At 39.6% G+C, this 18,925-nt stretch overlaps 1 protein-coding gene across 2 annotated transcripts in view; it reads right to left on the bottom strand.

The window, feature by feature from the left end:
- Positions 1-18,925, bottom strand: part of NELL2 (neural EGFL like 2) — a 327,688-nt gene that overhangs the window by 23,597 nt on the left and 285,166 nt on the right. For both annotated transcript variants that reach the window (XM_081083919.1, XM_081083918.1), the window contains exon 17: positions 50-190. In XM_081083919.1, the coding sequence (XP_080940045.1) occupies positions 50-190 (141 nt within the window). The remainder of the gene's footprint in view (positions 1-49; positions 191-18,925) is intronic.

Here is an 18,925-nt window from a genome sequence, read left to right as displayed (position 1 = left end):
CCTCAGGTTCAAGAGGAGTTTTAAACTCTAGGTCCTCTCCTGAACTGACCTTCACATGACTCTCCACTGGGGGAAAACATTCCATTGTCATGGTAGCCGTCTCTGCACTCACAGTGGTACCATCCAGGCAGGTTAATGCAATTGGCCCGGCTGTCACACTGAACAAAGCCATCCGAGCACTCATCAATGTCTGTGTGGAAAAAAAAAAAATGGGCTGTTATACACTTGCTGCTTTTATCTCAAAGAAACAAAGATATTCTATTAACATTTTAGCACCAGCAAATCCTAAAAACCGAGGACACATAAAATTGTGAAAGTCCACTTTGTTATTGGAAACTGTACAGAAAAATTGTAGTGGTATTAGTAGAGGAAAAACATCTAGACAGCTTCTCTGTTGCAAAAGTCATCCTGCTGCAGAAAATGGAAAGAAATTATCTGTGATGGTCATTAGTGCTACTCACCAAGTATTTCCAGCTCTTCTGGACACAAGCTAGGATTGCCCCGGGACTTCCTAAAGCTAATTAGGGAGTGACATCTGTCCCTGCTACGCAGAGCCTTGGAGATGCAGTGTGTGATTCACATGTATATTTTCCCCATCACAATGACCAGCAATGTTCTGATCAGCTGCAGTTCCCTAGTGAGGATGATGTGGGGCACCTTCCTTCTCTATTTGAAATGGACATGCAGTATAAGCAAGAAATCCACCTGTTTGCACTAAGCCATTGGGATTTTAGGGTCTTTTATTACTATCGGCATACCCTATTACAACCTCATCATCAACATATGGCTATAGCATTCATGCATCAATATCCTTCAAATTTCTGTCACTATTTAATGGGTTTCCCATATATTAGCTTATTCAACCCTCAAAAAATATCTTGCCAAGTAGATAGCATATCAGAAAAATGAAACAAAATGAGGTAAAACAATTATATGTGATTTAATGAAGATCACCTATATGTTCACGGCTGCCTGCAAGTAGACAGACTAAAATTGGCAAAATTCCCAACACAAAGAAAGGTATGTATCTTGAGTCTCATATATTTCCTCCAGTGGTTTATTAATATTTCCAAATATTAGGAGCCTTTTATTCTCCTGGTTCTATTTGCTAAATAATGGGAACACACAACCCCATCCAAGTCTCTTCCTTTGATCATAGAGGGAAAATTCCTAGAGTTGACTTACAGAATGCCCCTTTCCTCTCAAATATCTCTGGGTTCTGGGTGCTTTGGGGTTGACTCGGACCCTCAGTGATCTGATGGCACTGCACCACGGTACTAGTAGCTGTGAAAATATTCACATGCACTCCTCTCCCATCTTCTAGCCTTGTGTGGTGACTGAAGACTCTGACTGCCAAGGTAGAATAGCATTTTCTTCTATGCTTCCCACACCTGCGTCACAGTTCCTGATGCAGTGACCACCACGATGATGTCCCTTGTGTTGAAGGGAAATCCAGCTACTATTTAGAGTCCTGCACCCCAGATGGTCCACTATAGCTCAGCACAAACTATTTCCTTCCTAGTCCAGGCTCATCTAACTCCAAATTCTTGGAAGTATATGTTTCTTTCATTTTCTTTTCCTATGTTCAATTTTGAAAGAGACAATTTAAAAATATATATTTTATTGATTTTTTGCAGAGAGGAAGGGAGCGGGATAGAGAGTTAGAAACATCGATGAGAGAGAAACATCTACCAGCTGCCTCCTGCACACCCCCTATTGAGGATGTGCCCGCAACCAAGGTGCATGCCCTTGACCGGAATCGAACCAGGGACCCTTCAGTCCATAGGCAGATGCTCTATCCACTGAGCCAAACCGGTTAGGGCAAAAGAGACAATTTTTTTAAAATAAATGAATAAAGTTGTGTGTGTGTGTTTTTTTAAGCGAAATAAGTCAACATTCATTTAGTTCTGATAAGCCCAGAGTCCCCACACTAAAACAAGGCACACACTATTCTGTTAGATTAGGTAATAGGCCAAAAAATAGATATCTTATATTATTGCAAAAGTTTAATATTATTTCTGAACTATGGATGTTTTGTCTCTGTGGTTCCTCTTCTGAAGAATCAGTTCTTCAAGGCAGTTGTTCCCACCGTCCAAGTAATTTCTAGTGAGCAAATTAGCTAACCATTGACTTCCTGACACATGTGGATTGCTTCCACTTACTAAGGCCTCATAGGTTTTATGAAACAGCCTATTTGTATCTCAAAGGCCTCCCTAACTGATGAACCTCTGATTATAAATGGGACCAACATCCTTTGCTCATTCAGCTTTACATGGTCTTTTCTTCTAACGCAAATGATGCAGAAAATTGATTATGTCATTTCTTAAGTGCATGGACAAAAGAAAATAGGTTGGGATTTAAGCTTTAGAAGTGAGTTTCTTGGAAGAAGGCCAGAAGGGGTATGTTTAGAATATCTCATTTTAGAACAATTTGGTCATTAGTGTTGGTGATTTGGAAGTAGCTGTTAATGGAAGAGAGCTTTCTCCACTGAAGCAACTCTTGCATCTATATTTAGTCCTTTAATTTAGCCCCATTTTCTTGCCTGAACATAGTTGCAGAGTTACCTCAGATCCCATCACACACACACACACACACACACACACACACACACACACATATATATATATTCAATTTATTTTCTCTCATCACTCTTTTCAAACACAATTCCTACTCCTATACTTCCTCATCTCCAACTTCTTAAACTTCTTTTTATTTACAATACTAGATGCCTGGTGCACAAATTCATGCATGGGTGGGCTCCCTCAGTCTGGCCGGTGATCGAGCCTCATTGGGGCCATCTTGCCCAATCCTAATCGGGGCCGATGAGGGCCAGCCGGCCGGGGAGGGTCTATGGGAGGATTCCAGGGCATGTCCAACCCTCTCACCCAGTCCCGATTGGCCGGACTCCAGCAGCAATTTAACCTACTGGTCAGAGCATCTACCGACCAGTGTGTGTCATAGCGACTGGTTGAGCGGTCAAGCGGTTGAGCAGTAGACCAAACGGTCAACCAATGGGTCAAACACTTAGCATATTATGCTTTTATTACATAGGACTAGAGGTCCGGTGTACAAAAATTTGTGCACTCAGGGGAAGAGTCCCTCAGCCCGGCCTATGCCCTCTTGTAGTCTGGGACCCCTCGAGGGATGTCCACCTGCTGGCTTAGGCCCGCTCCCTGGGGGATCAGGCCCAAGCTGGCAGACAGACATCCCTCTGGCAGCCTGGCAGCCCTCAGGGGATGTCCACTTGCCAGTGGGGAGCAGGCCTAAGGTGCAGTTGGACATCCTTAGCGCTGCGGAGGAGGCGGGAGAGGCTCCCACTACTACCGCTGTACTGGCAGCCATCAGCCTGACTTGTGGCTGAATAGAGCTCTCCCTGTGGGAGTGCACTAACCACCAGGGAGAAGCTCCTGCATTGAGCGTTTGCCCCTTGGTGGTCAGTGTGTGTCATAGTGACCAGTCATTCCCAGTCGTTCTGCTGTTAGGGCAAATTTGCATATTACTCTTTTATTATATAGGATAGAGGCCTGGTGCATGGGTGGGGGCTGGCTGGTTTGCCCTGAAGGGTGTCCCGGATCAGGGTGGAGGTTCCACTGGGGTGCCTGGCCAGCCTGGGTTAGGGGCTGATGGCTGTTTGCAGGCTGGTCAAGCCCCCTTAAGGGTGGGGGTCCCCACTGGGGTGCCTGGCCAGCCTGGGTGAGGGGCTGATGGCAGTTTGCAGGCTGGTCAAGCCCCCCCACAGTGGGGACCCTCACCCCATGGAGGTTTGGCTAGCCTGGGTGAGGGGCTGATGGCTGTTTTCAGGCTGGCTACACCCCCTTTATGTGGTGGGTCACCCCTGGGGTGCCTGGCCAGTCTGGGTGAGGGGCTGAGGAGCGTTTTCAGGCTGGCCAAGCCCCCCGGCGACGGACGCTACCAGCCTCTCCTTTTTTTCTTTTTTTTATTTATTCTGGGGTTTATTTACCTTCTATGATTGAAACTTTGTTGCCTTCAGTGGAGCTCAGAGCTGGCCAGGAAGCTTGGCTTCCTCCATCACTGGGGCAACCAAGCCTCCTGCTCGCTTCAACTACGTGGCTGCCAGCCGCCATCCTTGTTGGGTTAATTTGCATATAGTTGTTCTGATTGACTTGTGGGCGTGGCTTAAGGTGTAGCAAAGGTATGGTCAATTTGCATGTTTGTCTTTTATTAGATTAGACAGCAACCTCCCTTGATCTATAAATATGCTCATTAAAAATGAATAGAAATCTTTTGCATTATATTACTCAGTATTTTGAAGACTGAGGATACAACATTTATGGGCCATATGTACTTTCATATACAGTTTGAGTGTTATTTAGAAGATGAATACATAAATGTATGCATCACTTGTTAATTTACTATTCACTATTTACTGCATGCCAATTATGGGCCAAGTACTTAGTGGTGGGGAAACAACATGCACAAACCAGAAGTAATTTCTGCCCTCACTAGGTTTACTATCTATCTAAATTATCCTTATTTTTTAAAAATATTAAATTTATAAAAATCTGAATTTACATTCATGTAGCACAGTGTTTCCCAAAATAGTCTATATCTATTACCGTTGGTATAGTATTAGGTGGTAATAAGCAAATCCTTTATTTTAATGGCTACATATTTATATCTCTGAATTATTTCCATATAGCAAGTGATACTAATAGTACACTAGCAAAATTTAAATTTAAAAAGGGAGAGGGATTACAGAAAGATTATTAAATAAATACTGGCATATAAATATGACAAAAATTATGAAGGGATATACAAGTGACTGGAGTTTAGAAAATGGCAAGATATGGAACACTTATTCACATTTCAGAAAAATTTTCTGAGTAATTCTTTTTTTAAAAATATATTTTATTGATTTTTCACAGAGAGGAAGGGAGAGGGATAGAGAGTTAGAAACATCGATGAGAGAGAAACATCAATCAGCTGCCTCCTGCACACTCCCTACTGGGTACGTGCCCGCAATCAAGGTACATGCCCTTGGTCGGAATCGAACCCGGGACCCTTGAGTCCGCAGGCCGACGCTCTATCCACTAAGCCAAACCAGTTAGGGCCTGAGTAAGTCTTTAGGTAGTGAAAGGCCTTAATTTATTTAAAATATGACTCAATTTACAAAATATACAAGGATATTGTATAGGATAGATTTGTTAACTATACATGTGTTATAGTTCAAATTATATACTTGCTATAATATAGGATAGTAAAGAAAAACTAGAAAAATATATTTGCTTCATTTTATACTTTCATGTTTCTGATAATTTTGATTTCTTTATGCAAACTTTCGACCTTGGTGAAAGACCATTTAAAATGAAAGTTTGCTTGAATTGCCAAAGCACACACTTCTCACCAGAAGGCAAGTTTGTTTGGCTCATGGATCTTTTTGAAGTCAGAGATAAAACAAACAGCCTCACCTGCAAATTATTCGATGTACTTAGTTGCTCAGTAAGTATTTAGCAAGTGAAGACTTGCAATCTGATCCACAATTTAAGATTTCAGTATTTTTTCCCACACACAAATGTGGATATTACTGAGTTATAACTATGGATGCAGACATACGCTTTACATATTGTGTAATAACAGAAAGCAGTAGAATTTTTTTTGAAGATTTTATTTTCTGGGGTACTTTCTTTAGGTCAGGTAAAACCAAAATTTCTATTTGAGATAAATATACAGAGAACAACAGACCTAGGAGAGAAAATTATTATTTTATTCCACATATGAACTATCAACTTTGAACATATTACTTTCAAAACTGAATAAAAGTATTCAAAAAGAGAATACAAGAGTCTATAAGCTCAGATGACTCAGTCTATATTATAAGGATCTAAATTTTGTACTCTGTAGGCACATTACATAAACAACTAAAAATAAGTTTTATGAAAAACTATAATTTCATTCCATATTATATCTTAGAGAGGAACTAGTTCCCACTTCCTGAGGGGCAATTAGAACATTTCCAGTAGCTACATTTAGAACAGCCCGCTAGTGATGATATTAAGATGCTGTCCCAAAGCACAGAGAACCTAAAATCCAAAAGATATTTAGCCATCCAGCAACAGCCATCAATAGCAGTCAGACTCCAGGGATCAGAATAGACTTAGGTAATAAAATTGGAAGGCACTGTTGAGGATAGACTTTCTAGAAAGCACATATGTTTTGAGGCGATCATCCAAAACAAACCAACAAGCAGAAAAACAAGAAGGGAAAGGGTGTGAGCACAGAGAAGCTCACACATTTCCGAGCCTTGCTTCCTCTGTTTCCCGCTGGTGTGGGCATGAAGACCTGCTACAGGGGCACCCAGGCTGCTGGCTTCAGAGGGAGCTACTGAAAACGGCTTTTGCCATCGCATTTAAAGGCTCACTTTAGAAAATGACAAAATATTTCTTTGTAAAATTAAATGCAGTTATAAAATGAGATATGTGAGTGATAATCTCTCAGGCATAAGTGATTTGTATTGTAACAACATAACTAAGGACAATAAAAAGTGTGCAAATGCCTAGAACTATCCATACCTAAACTAGACCCTAATCATTAGTTTATCCTGCACCCCTTTAAAGCTAAGAGAAACTGATTAGTTGCTACTCTATAAGAATGAAAAGAAAATCCAATTTTTTCAAGTGAGCACATTATTTTTAATGGCAAAGTCAAATAATAAGTGCCATCTTTCATACTGTTTATTATTAATAAAAACCTGGCATCATTTCTCATAAAAATAATACTTGAACTATTTACATAACTATACTATGCCCTGGTAGTTAAATTACATTGATGAACAGCAGGCAAGTAAACATCCTCAAAACAAATTAATCAACTTTTAATTACCCACATGTGGATTATTTGCTTTCTAGATTATCTGCAGCATTTTTTTTTAATCACAAGGTCATTTCCCTCTCTCATTTGTTCAGCTTGTGGGGTATCTGCTTTCAACATTTAGATAGATGTGAGTGCTCAAGGAATGCAAACTCATTTGAGCATTATAGTATTTGTAATAACTATAGAAGATTTAGAAATAAAATACTGTCCAAAATTTTATAAGACTGATTTCTCAAATGAGCATTTTGAAAATAAAATATTATCAACATATGTAAAGAAATGTTTAAAATCATGATATACTCTTCACAAGTGGGGTAATGATATTGTAGATTTAGTGAAAATTTTCATTACTTTGTAGTTCATAATTAGAAAATTATTGACTGATCCTTAAAAAAGCACAATATAATGTCATCATTACAGCATTTAGTCCTCCTAATAACCATATTCTTATCACTATGTTTTAGATAAAGAAGGGTGAGAGCAAACACACTGTCCAAGGTCACACAATAGACCAGAACTCTTTCAAATCCAAGTGCAGCCTCTTTCTCCCACACTAGGCTGCCTCTCAAAACCAACACTTGGCCAATCAGAAACAGCTAATGCTTTGAGATATCTCAGTGTATACCTTAAAGTGAGTGAAGTCCAGCTCTTCGGCTTGTTAGCTGTGTAACACTGAATATTTTATTAAACCTCTCTGAGTTTTCTGTTTCTGAACTACAAATAATCCTTCTTTCTCTCTCAACAGTTTGCTGTTAACTGCTTCTGTTAGCTGTCCAAGGCCTCATAGAAGTGATACCTGGCTCATAACAGGCGTTTCATATGTGTAAATTCCACCTCCACCTCTAAAATAACCTTTCAGAGTATACAAAACATGTTCACTTGTCAGTTGATTATTTGAAAAGGAGCAGAGGTAAATGCAGTTTTACAGGTTGGGTTCAGGCCAGAGAATATCTTTTCTTCTGTGGACAATTGGGAGCTACTGAAGAGTTAAAGGTAGAGTGACGTGGTGTAGGTACAGTTTGGGAAAAACAGGCAGTGCCTACATGTTGAACAGACAGGACTGGGCAAGACTAGAGGCAGTCTCATAACCTTATCAGCTGTTTTTCATTGTTTAAGAAAAAAGTAATAATGATTTTAATTAGGGGGGGAAAACAGTGGAAATAGGGATAAAGAAGCACGTGGGTTTCTTTTTTTTAATGCTTATCTTAAACTAGAGGCCTGGTGCACGAAATTCATGCACTGGGGGCTGGGGGGGTCAGTTTCCCTCAGCCCAGCCTGCACTCTCTCCAATCTGGGACCCCTTGGGTGATGTTTGACTGCTGGTTTAGGCCTGATCCCATTGGGCAGTCAGACATCCCTCTCACAATTCGGGACTGCTGGCTCCCAACCACTCGCCTGCCTGATTGCCCCTAACCATTTCTGCCTGCCAGCCTGATCACCCCCTAACCATTCCCCTGCTGGCCTGATCGATGCCTAACTGTTCCCCTGCTGGCCCGATTGCCCCTAACTGTCCCCCCCCCCCCCCCCCCCCGCTGGCCATCTTGTGGCAGGCATCTTTGACCATATGGGGGCGACCATCTTTGTGTGAGGGCGTGGCAGTCAATTAGCATATTCCCTCCTTATTGGCTGTGTGCACCAGTGTGAGGGTCAATTAGCATATTCCCTCTTTATTAGATAGGATTGGTATACAAGGCTCTTTCATGTCCCCTGCATTGATATCACCCCAGTCAGGTTTACAGTCCACATGTCTCCGTACATACCATACAGAAGAAAAAAGATAAAGAGAACCTGATTTTTATGTGTGGTTTCTGGAGTATTATCATTTTTTTTTCCCTTGAGAGTCTTTGCATATGGAGACCCTATTGCCTAGAATGTTCTTCTTTTATTCTCATCCCCTCACCCAGTTAACTATTTCTCTTCTGACTGTGTCTCATACTTCAATTAATTTCCTTGAGAAAGCCTTTCTGACTCAAAGGCTATGTTAGATCTTCTATTGCCCATTGTTTTTTGTACTTTCCCCCATGAGTTCATTGTATTTTGCCTTAACAGCAACTATCACAAGATATTTTTTGTTCTAAACTTGCAAATAGTACACTGACTTAATTAGAAAAACTTCAATTCTAGAGAAAGTCTTCCTTATCTTTCTTCCTCCCTTTCAAAAATTCCTTGAGTCTGGCTTTTTGTCTATCAATTTGTGAATTTCTCACCAGTAAAATAAACAAACCAAAAAAAAAAAAATAGGGGAGGAGAAGGTCTGCATTGATTCTATAAATTGATTTTGGGAGAACTGACATCTTTACATTAATCCATACACATGATATATTTCCCCTTTCTCTAATGATTTTATAGTTTTATATTATAGTCTTTATCAGTATCTAAAAGGATGTGTTATGCATATTTTGTCCATATTTATTTCTAAAAAAATTTTTGCCTTCATTTTTTTAAACCAACTTTACTTTTTCCAACTTTACTGAGGTATTATTGACAAAATTATAAAGTGTATATTCAAAGTGTATAATGTGATGATTTGATATATGGATATGTTGTGAAAGGATTCCCCACTGAGTTAATTAACACATTTATCACCTCACATGTTTATCCTTTTTGGAGTGCGAGGGGGGTGCTGAGAACATTTAAGTTCTACTCTTTAGTAAACTTCAATTATACAATACAGTGCTATCAACTTTACTCACCATGCTACACATTAGATCCTCAGACCTAAATCCAATTTTACTGAGGTAAAATTTATATACAAAAATGTCACAACAATTTCATGAATTTTCACACGCAACCACTCCCATAACTAATATATAAAACATTTCCTTCACCCCCAAAGTTTCTAAATATTACAACAGTTTGAAAATATTACTTTGGATAGTAACTTAATGCTTGTCATTTTGAGTAAACTGCATATGTGCCGAGGCTACTTCTGTACTTTTTTAAACCACACCTTGAGAACACCTCGCAAAGTATTTAATACATTGTTACAGATTCATACACACTTGCTGAATGAATGAGTGATATTTCTGTAATATCCAGTAACTAGGTGGCAACCCCACCTTTGCGATCAGCTGGGTCAGAGGGGGGACGCAGGCAGGTGTCAGCTTGAAAGCATTCACAGAGCTGCAGTAACAAGGTGGTACGATGACACTTCTCAACCTACTTCAAAAATTTATGTCAAAATGTTGACTAAATATTAAGTGGAGGAGAATGTGCTCATTGCATATAGGTGTATATACATATTTTAACAGGAAGAGCACAAGGCTTCTGATTAAAAACATTTGAAAATCTCTTCTTCCTCCCAATCTTATAAACATGCTGTCAAAATAACAAAGTTTAGGCAAACACAGATAAAACGAAATCACTACCAGCTGGGAAAGTAAATTCAATACATATTTGTCTTTTCTTAGAAAATGGGATATAGGTCAGAGCCAAGGAAGCCACAGCCCAGTCAGCCGTGGGCAAACTCCGGCCCGTTTGAAATGAATAAAACTAAAAAAAAAAAGACCGTACCCTTTTATGTAATGATGTTTACTTTGAATTTATATTAGTTCACACAAACACTCCATCCATGCTTTTGTTCTGGCCCTCCAGTCCAGTTTAAGAACCCATTGTGGCCCTCAAGTCAAAAAGTTTGCCCACCCCTGGATATGGAGTGATGCAGTCCTACAGCTGATGAGGGCAGGAGTCTGCCTTGAAGGAATCTGAAGCTACTTGAAATAATACCTTAAACAATAAAGAATTTAAAAAATGATAACAAACATGAGTTTAGAAGGAATAAGTAAATATATATGTCATATAAAATAAAACTGCTTGCCCTGACCGGTTTGGCTCAGTGGATAGAGCGTCAGCCTGCGGACTCAAGGGTCCCGGGTTCAATTTCGACCAAGGGCATGTACCTTGGCTGCAGGCACATCCCCAGTAGGGGGTGTGCAGGAGGCAGCTGATCGATGTTTCTCTCTCATCGATGTTTCTAACTCTCTATCCCTCTCCTTCCTCTCTGTAAAAAATCAATAAAATATATTTAAAAAATAAATAAATAAAATAAACCTGCTTGTTATAATAACATTTTATGATTTTGTTTAGATTTCTTTGTATACCTTTTCATAAAGATCTGAGGGCGGATTTTTGTCTTTATTTTAAAGATAAGACTATTAAATCAAAGTATTTAATAACACTTAAAACATACCAAGCAGGGCTGCTGAGACCTGGAGCTGAGAGTAGCTGGGTGAATTAAAAGTCTAGTGATGAACAGTCAACCCACCCACCTCCTCCCACCTGGAGCAGACTGCCTCAAGATAGCAATCACCCCTGAGGCCAGAGTGAATGGTTCCTTTGTAAAAAATAAGTAAATACAACATCTGAAGGAAACTAAGGCAGCTGGTGTTGTCATCCTTTGGAACAAAGCCCCCTGCCTTTCAGCATGTAGAGATCTCAGAGTGTAAATAACTGGCTCCCTTTCAGTTCCCCTATTGTAAGTCTGCCAGTCAATAAACTTTACCTCATTATCAAAGCTCAAAGTCAGTGTTTCTATTTCGTCACCCTTGAAACATTAATGTGAAATCAAAAAACAAGAAATACTGGGGAAAAGTTTATAACAATATAAGAGAATAACCAAGATACACCATCAGAAAAACTAATCTCAAAGGAAATAGAAAAAATTCACAGAACAGAACTTAAAATATTTCTTATTAATATTTTCAAATAGATTTGAGAGATTATTTCATCCATAAAAAGGATGAAACAAACATGTTCTAAACAAACATGAGTTTAGAAGGAATAAGTAAATATATATGTCATATAAAATAAAACTGCTTGCCCTGACCGGTTTGGCTCAGTGGATAGAGCGTCAGCCTGCGGACTCAAGGGTCCCGGGTTCAATTCCGGTCAAGGGCATGTACCTTGGCTGCGGGCACATCCCCAGTAGGGGATAATTAGAGAGTTAGAAGCAGTTCTTGGAAATTAAAAATGTGATAGCTAGAAATTTCTAAGTGCAACATAAGGCCTGGAAGAGCAAGTAGAAATAGTATCTTCAAAAGTATAACATGGAAAATAGATGAAAAGTGTGATACAGTAAGAGCAAAGACATCAACCCCAAAGTATTAGCTTCTGACTAAAGACAAATTTCATACCAAGAAAAGAGAAAATCAATGGAAGGAAAATATCTTTTAAAATAATAATAATTGAAGAACTTTCCATAGATCTGTAGTTTTTGGATTTAAAGGCCCCAGCAAAGTCTCCCAATAATAGTGAGATGACAGTCAATACTCAGTGAAGGCTTTCTATGTGGCAGCCACTGTTCTCTGTGATTTACCTACATACACTCATTTAGTGCTGACAGCAGTCTCATGAGGAAGGAAATATTATCACTATCCCCATTTTAAAGAGGAAGAAATATAGACACTGGGAGTTTAAGTAATTCTCCTTAAGGGTAGTGAGAGGCAAAACTGGCATTTGAACACAGACACTCTAGGTACAGAGGTCAAACCCTAACCCCATACACAACACTGTCTCACAAATGAGTGAAACAAAAACCCACATCTAAACACACACTGTGAAATTTCACAATAAGAATAAAATACAAATCTGAATAACTTCCAGAAGGGAAATAACAGCCAAGCATCATTTTTCTCACTTGCAGCACTGTATGCTATAAGACAGTGAAGCAATGATTTTGACCCTAGAATTCTATACTCAGCATAACTGTCTGAAGGCAGAATAAATATATTTAATATATAATTCCACAGAAAACTTATGCACATTTTAGGCACCATTTTAAAATACGATTTACTGATGATACAGTCCAGTAAAATAAAGGACTACATCAGTAGTTCACCACTCCTTGAAAAACTTTTCTCACTTTGCAAAGAAACACCACTTTCTTAGTTCTCCTCTTACCACAATGGCCTCTATATTTTGATCTTCTTTCCATATCTTAACTTTACAATCTCTAGAAGTTTGGGTTCCCTAGAGATCTATTCTCAGATCTCTTGTTTTCTATCTACTAACTTTTTTTGTGATTTTATCCAGGACTAGGTCTTTAAACACCTAAACATCATCAATACCTATAGTGGATTCAATTGTGTTCCCTCAAAATTCATGTCTGCTTGGACTCAGAATGTGACCATATTTAGCAATAGGTTTTTTTGCAGATATAATTAAGAATCTCAGTATGTAATCTTTAGGCAGGCCCTAAATCCAATGATTGGGGTCGTTATAAGAAAAGTGCAGAGTGAACCACAAAGAAAGTCAACATGGAGACAGAGGCAGAGATTGGAATTATATAGTCACAAGCTAGAGAATGTCTGGGGCCACCAGAAACTGGGAGAGGCAAGGAGAGATTCGTTCTGGAGCCTTCAGAGGGAGCATGGCCTGACGATACCATGGATTTTGGACTTACAGTCTCCACAACTATGACATCACAAATCTTTTTTTTTTTTTTTTTTACTTTTTAAAAATTTTTTAAATTTATTTTCTTTATTGATTAAGGTATTACATATGTGTCCTTATCCCCCCATTCCCCCCATTGCCCCTCCACCACCCACCACTCATGCCCTCACCCCTCTGGTGTCTGTATCCATTGGTTAGGCTTATATGCATGCATACAAGTCCTTTGATTAATCTTTCCCCTTACCCCCACCCTCCCCTACTTTCCATGATCTCACTCATTTGTGGAATATAATGAACAACATAAACTGATAAACAAAAACAGATCCAGAGACAGAGAAGCATCGATCAGACTGAGATCATAAATTCTTATTTTAAGTTACCCAGTTTGTGGGACCCTCTTTATAGCAGCTTGAGGAAAATAATACATTAACTCATTCAAATTTTCAACCAGATGCCTATTTTCTCTTCCAGACCTGCATATTCCATTTCTCACTCCATTTTTCCAATCAGATACCAAACAACTCTTTCTTGAACCTTCCCTATTTCAGAAAATGGCAGTACCATCAATTTTTAGCAAAACTGTAGCTTTATTTTTAATTCCTCTCTTTCACTCATAGCTCTTTACCAAATCTATCAACAAACCCTATTGGCAATGGCTTCAAACTATATCCAGAATCAAATTATCACTTCCAACTCTCTTCATGCTTGCCAGTGCAGTCCATGTCACCCTCATTTCTCACTTGAGTTATTATAACAGCCTAATGAATATCCCTGGTTCCATTTTCTCCTCCTATAGTCCATTCTGATTTCATAGCAGCCAGGTGATTCTTTTAAAACATATGTCAGAGGTTTGTGCCATACCTCTGCCTTGATTCTATCTCCCACTCAGGAAGGATGTTAGGAGGGAAACAGATTGGGGAAAAGCTGTAGGGCACGTACACTATTATCAACCATTTGCTATTTCTAAGTCTGGGGACTACATTTCCCAGAAGCCATTTCTCTGTCTGATTCTGTGTTAGAGTTCATTAATGAGAGGAACTCCTGAAATTCACTAGAAAGAAGCAGAGAAGAAGCCATTGTTCTTAGGAAGTCATGGCAGTCGGTGTCAGTGGTTCACTCCTGGGAGCTCTGGCTTCTTTACCAGTTCTCAGGTGGCAGTCTGAAGTGATTCTTGAATGTTTTCCAAATCCTCTGGCTGTGGCCTTACAGACCTCACTCCTCCAACCCCTTCCACATCTGTAAATGCTATTTCCTAGATAAAACTCCTTATTCCCATACTACTTATAGTGGCTGTTTTCCTGATTGAATGCAGCCTGGTACAGAAGTCTATAGACTGAAGAATATAATGAAGAGGTTTTTTTTAAAATAATAAATGCATGATGAAGTATTAAAGGAAAAATATTATCAACTAGAGGCCTGATGCATGAAATTCATGCAAGGGACTCCCCCTCCTACCCCCTGCCACCACTGTGCCCACCTCTGCCTCGGACCCTGCCCTCCATGACAGCTGGGGGCCTCTGCCACCTCTGCCTCCTCTGCCTCAGCCCCCGCTCACCACGGTGGCCAGGGGGCCTTTGCTGCCTCTGCCACCTCTGGCCCCTGCCACTGTGGCTTCATCTGAAAGGTTGTCCGTCCTAATTAGCAAATTACGTTTTTATTATTATAGACTACAGGCCCAGTGCACGAAATTTGTGCACAGGAAGGAGGGGTCCCTCAGCCCAGCCTGCACCCTCTGGCAATCAGGGCCCCTCAGGGAACATCCCTCTTGCAATCTGGGACTGCTGGCTCCTAACTGCTAGCCTGCCTGCCTGACTGCCCCTAATTGCCTCTGCCTGCCTGCCTGCCTGCCTGCCTACCATTGCCCCTAACTGCTCTCCTGTCTGCCTGATTGCCCCTAACCACCTCTGCCTCAGCCCCCACACCTAGGACCCAGGCTTCCCTTCTCTGGCTGGCCGCAAGCACCCGGAACTCTGGGCGGCTTCACCTGGGCCCCGGCTTTGTTAGGAAGGGTCTGGAATGACATCCAGAAGAGGTCTGGCCTATCCAGTCTAATTAGCATATTACACTTTTATTATTATAGATTAGAAACTTCAAGAAAAAACAAAATAAAATATTTTAAAGATAAGAAATACTATAGCCCAGTTGCCTCTTGGTGTATAGTTAATGGGCTGCTCAGTTGGTTGGAGCCTCTCCAGGTGCTTGAGGGTTGCAGGTTCTGACTGGGCTGCAGGAAGCAACTAATGAGGCATGATTGGGTGGACCAGTGGGTCAATGTTTCTCTCTCTCAATCTCAATCTCTCTCTCCCTTCCTTATTCTCTCTCAAAAATCATTATGTTATATATATGTACACAGGATGGGACAAAATAGATTTACAGTTATGAATATGCAAAAGAGTTTATTATTGTATTATTATTTATTAATTATTATATTATTTTTCTATAAGAACAACTGCCCCACCATGTATACTATTATCTCTCTGGTAAACAATATTTACATGGTCACAATAACATAAACTGCTGGAAGCTGGTCCATCCTTGCTGCTTGACGCAGTCGCTGCAGGGAAGAAACATCTGCACAGCGTATGTTTCAAGGGACCTGGCATACTGTTCTTAATATGTTTTCTCCCCTTCTTAGCGCTATGTGTTCTAACCAGGGCCGCCTCCCCGAGAAAGGTTGTTTCCCCAGGTGGGGATTTTTCCCTGGAGTTAGGGATTAACAGGACTAAGGAAGGGAATAAATCAGTAAAACCCCTTAAGTAAGTGCCAGGCGGGTAGTTAATCACCTTAACTACGAACAATCACACTTAAACTACATAATCTTTACTTAGGATAATCTAGAGTAGTGACCTTGGAATGGAGATAACAAACTAGCCCTAACCTTTGGAATAGAATGGATAGGATTAAAATCAACAGAACTAGATGGAGATGGGATTTTTGGCAAAGGTCAGATAAGAAACTATGGACATGAAACAAGGAACTGTAGAAGGTCAAGGGAGGACCCAAAACATACCATGATGTGACTATAGAGGTATGCTTATAGGATCAAATGGTATAAATACAGATGTAACAGGAGAATAAAGGGAGAACCCAACTATGCTGATCAACTGAATGCTGTTTCCATGTCCTTCCTTCTTTTCCGACTCCGTCCTCACCTTTGGGAACCCCTGGACCACTGGGGCTGGACCCCGGCAATAAACAATATGAATTTTCAAATTTTAGGTCCAACTGATAGAGGGCATGGGGTATTTCATTATGGTTACTGAAAAGAATATATCTATCAATTCTGAAATACAAAAAGACAGAAGACAGAAGTTTGGAAAGGGAAATTGGGAAAAAGCAGAAGACAGGCTGGTAAATGGAGGTGACTGGCAGGACCAATTTCTTCATTTTACATAGTGAGGAATCAAGAAAAACTATCTATAGTAGATAAAACAAAAAATGAAGGTGAAAATATATATTGCTAAAGGCTGAAAAGGTAACTTACATTAGAATGAATGGAAGGGTAGTGATATAAAGGAGGTAAACTCTCACCTATCATAGCATATTTTAGAGTGATAATGTCTAAAATTGACCAATTAAAGCATAGTATAATCATATTAGAATAATTGAAAGTGGTCCCTCTTAGCACCTAGTCTCAACTGGAGTTTCATGAGAGAATTAAGTCCTGATGTACTAAGGCATGCTGTGTAAGTCATGAATTAACTTCTCTACTGTAAAGCTGGTATGGTACTAGCCATGTGAGAAATAAGTCTGTCAGGTCATTTTCTTGTTTTGTAGTTCAGATGAGGAACTCATAAAGGCTGCTAGAAACTGATCAGGAAGTATCAGGGGACTATTGCTTTTCATTCCAAGTTTTATGGTGTTTGCTATTTTTTAACCATATGTCTCTTTTCTTTCATAAACATAAAGACATTTTTAAAAAACATTCAGAAGTTTCATTTTAGAAATGTTGAGTATAATAGGACAGCAATTATGCTAGTAGTGATGTCTAGATGAAAAGAAAAATGAGATGGGAGTTCTGGAAAAAGATCAAAACTTGTCCAGCTGGCATGGCTCAGTGGTTGAGTGTCGACCTATGAACCAGGAGATCATGGTTCAAATCTTGGTTAGGGCACATGCCCTTGCGGGCTTGATTCCCAGTGTGGGGCATGCAGGAGGCAGATGATCAATGATTCTCTCTCATCACTGATGTTTCTCTCTCTCTCTTTCCCTGTACCTTCTTTGAAATCAATAAAAATACACTTTAAAAACATATTTAAAAAAAACTGGAGATATTAGGGTCTCAATCAGAATTGATACTACAAGATGCTACTAAAATTGGAACAGGTTGGATGAAACTACTAAAGTCGAGATTATAGAGAGCCAAGAAAGAATCAAGGAAGAGGGACTGCAGGAGAAACTGTTGGCAGGGAGGTGGGAAAACCAAGAGAGAAGAGAGGGCTGTCAATGATGTTAAGGAGAATTTCCAATAACCTCTTGATTTATAGTTAAGAATAAATGCTTCTAGTTTAACATAGAATTGAAAGTCCCTCTGATGTCTGAGCAACAAGTTGAACCAAGCATTTAATAAAATGAAATTTTGGAAACCTCTTAAAACTTAAAAATCTTTTCAGCGTCTTCATTTTTTACAAGGTAGCTAAGGCATTGGATATGAGACTTAATATATTTTTACTTATTCATTTAACAAGTACATATCAAATGTCTATCAAAAATACAGCAGACATTATGGAGATATACACAAGAGCTCACAGTCTAATAAAAAAACACAGCATTAGCACAAATAACTCAGATACAAGGTAGATATCATGAGGCCTGTAGGAATAGTACCGATGAAGAAATAGGTGAATTCAGAAAAAAGACATTATCTCATTCTGGAACTCTGATAAAGGGAAACTAGGCCACTAAAGTAAAACACCATCAGCAGAAACTTTCAGATATAATATAGGCCTTGCAAATACTAGCCAATTACTTACAACATTTATTCACTTATTTCATTGTACTCAAGTACCTACTGTAAAGATAGGCATGCTTTTTTCATATAATAGATGATATTATAATTAGGCTCCCACAATAACCTGAGTATGAAGCATCTGCTGGCTCTACACTAATAAGTAGACTGCTCTTAATCAGGGCAAAAATAGGAAGTCTGATCCTTGTGCTTCTGAGCCACTTTCTAACAGTGAGGATTCGATTGTCTACTTGATCTACCTCGATTACTTCCAGAAGGACAAGAAAGAAGCTGATCTAGTAGGAATAAGAGGGCTAGATTGTCTTTGTGTAATAATTAACTGCATGCTTTCTAATTAGTAAGATAGCACTAATTGTTAATACGCATTTTGCTGAGCTCACTTACTGATTATTCAGGAAAATTTGCTTTGAATGGAATTCCAGGACTGATAATATGACAATCAAAATAGTTCTTCTGTATTTATTTGCAAGCTAACTGACAAACATCAGTGAGGGAAGGTGGGCTCACTGATGCCAATAAACAAGTAAGTAGAATAGTATGGTTTCCATATATCTGAATAAGAAGTCACCTGATGGGGCTCTGAGTGGTCCTAACCGTGAAAGGTACCGAAGGACAGCTTCTTCTGGCTTTCAGCGAGTGTCAGAGCTCTGACAGACTCTCTACTTCCAAACCATTTTATTATAATAACTGCTTCCATCTCTGCTGAAACACCCATTAGCTTGATTCAGGTTTATC

The sequence above is a fragment of the Myotis nattereri genome (genome assembly GCF_964212035.1).
Source record: "Myotis nattereri genome assembly, chromosome: 2".
Classification (NCBI taxonomy): domain Eukaryota; kingdom Metazoa; phylum Chordata; class Mammalia; order Chiroptera; family Vespertilionidae; genus Myotis; species Myotis nattereri.
Note: the sequence above shows the minus strand (reverse complement) of the source record. Positions and strands in the feature narration are given on the sequence as shown.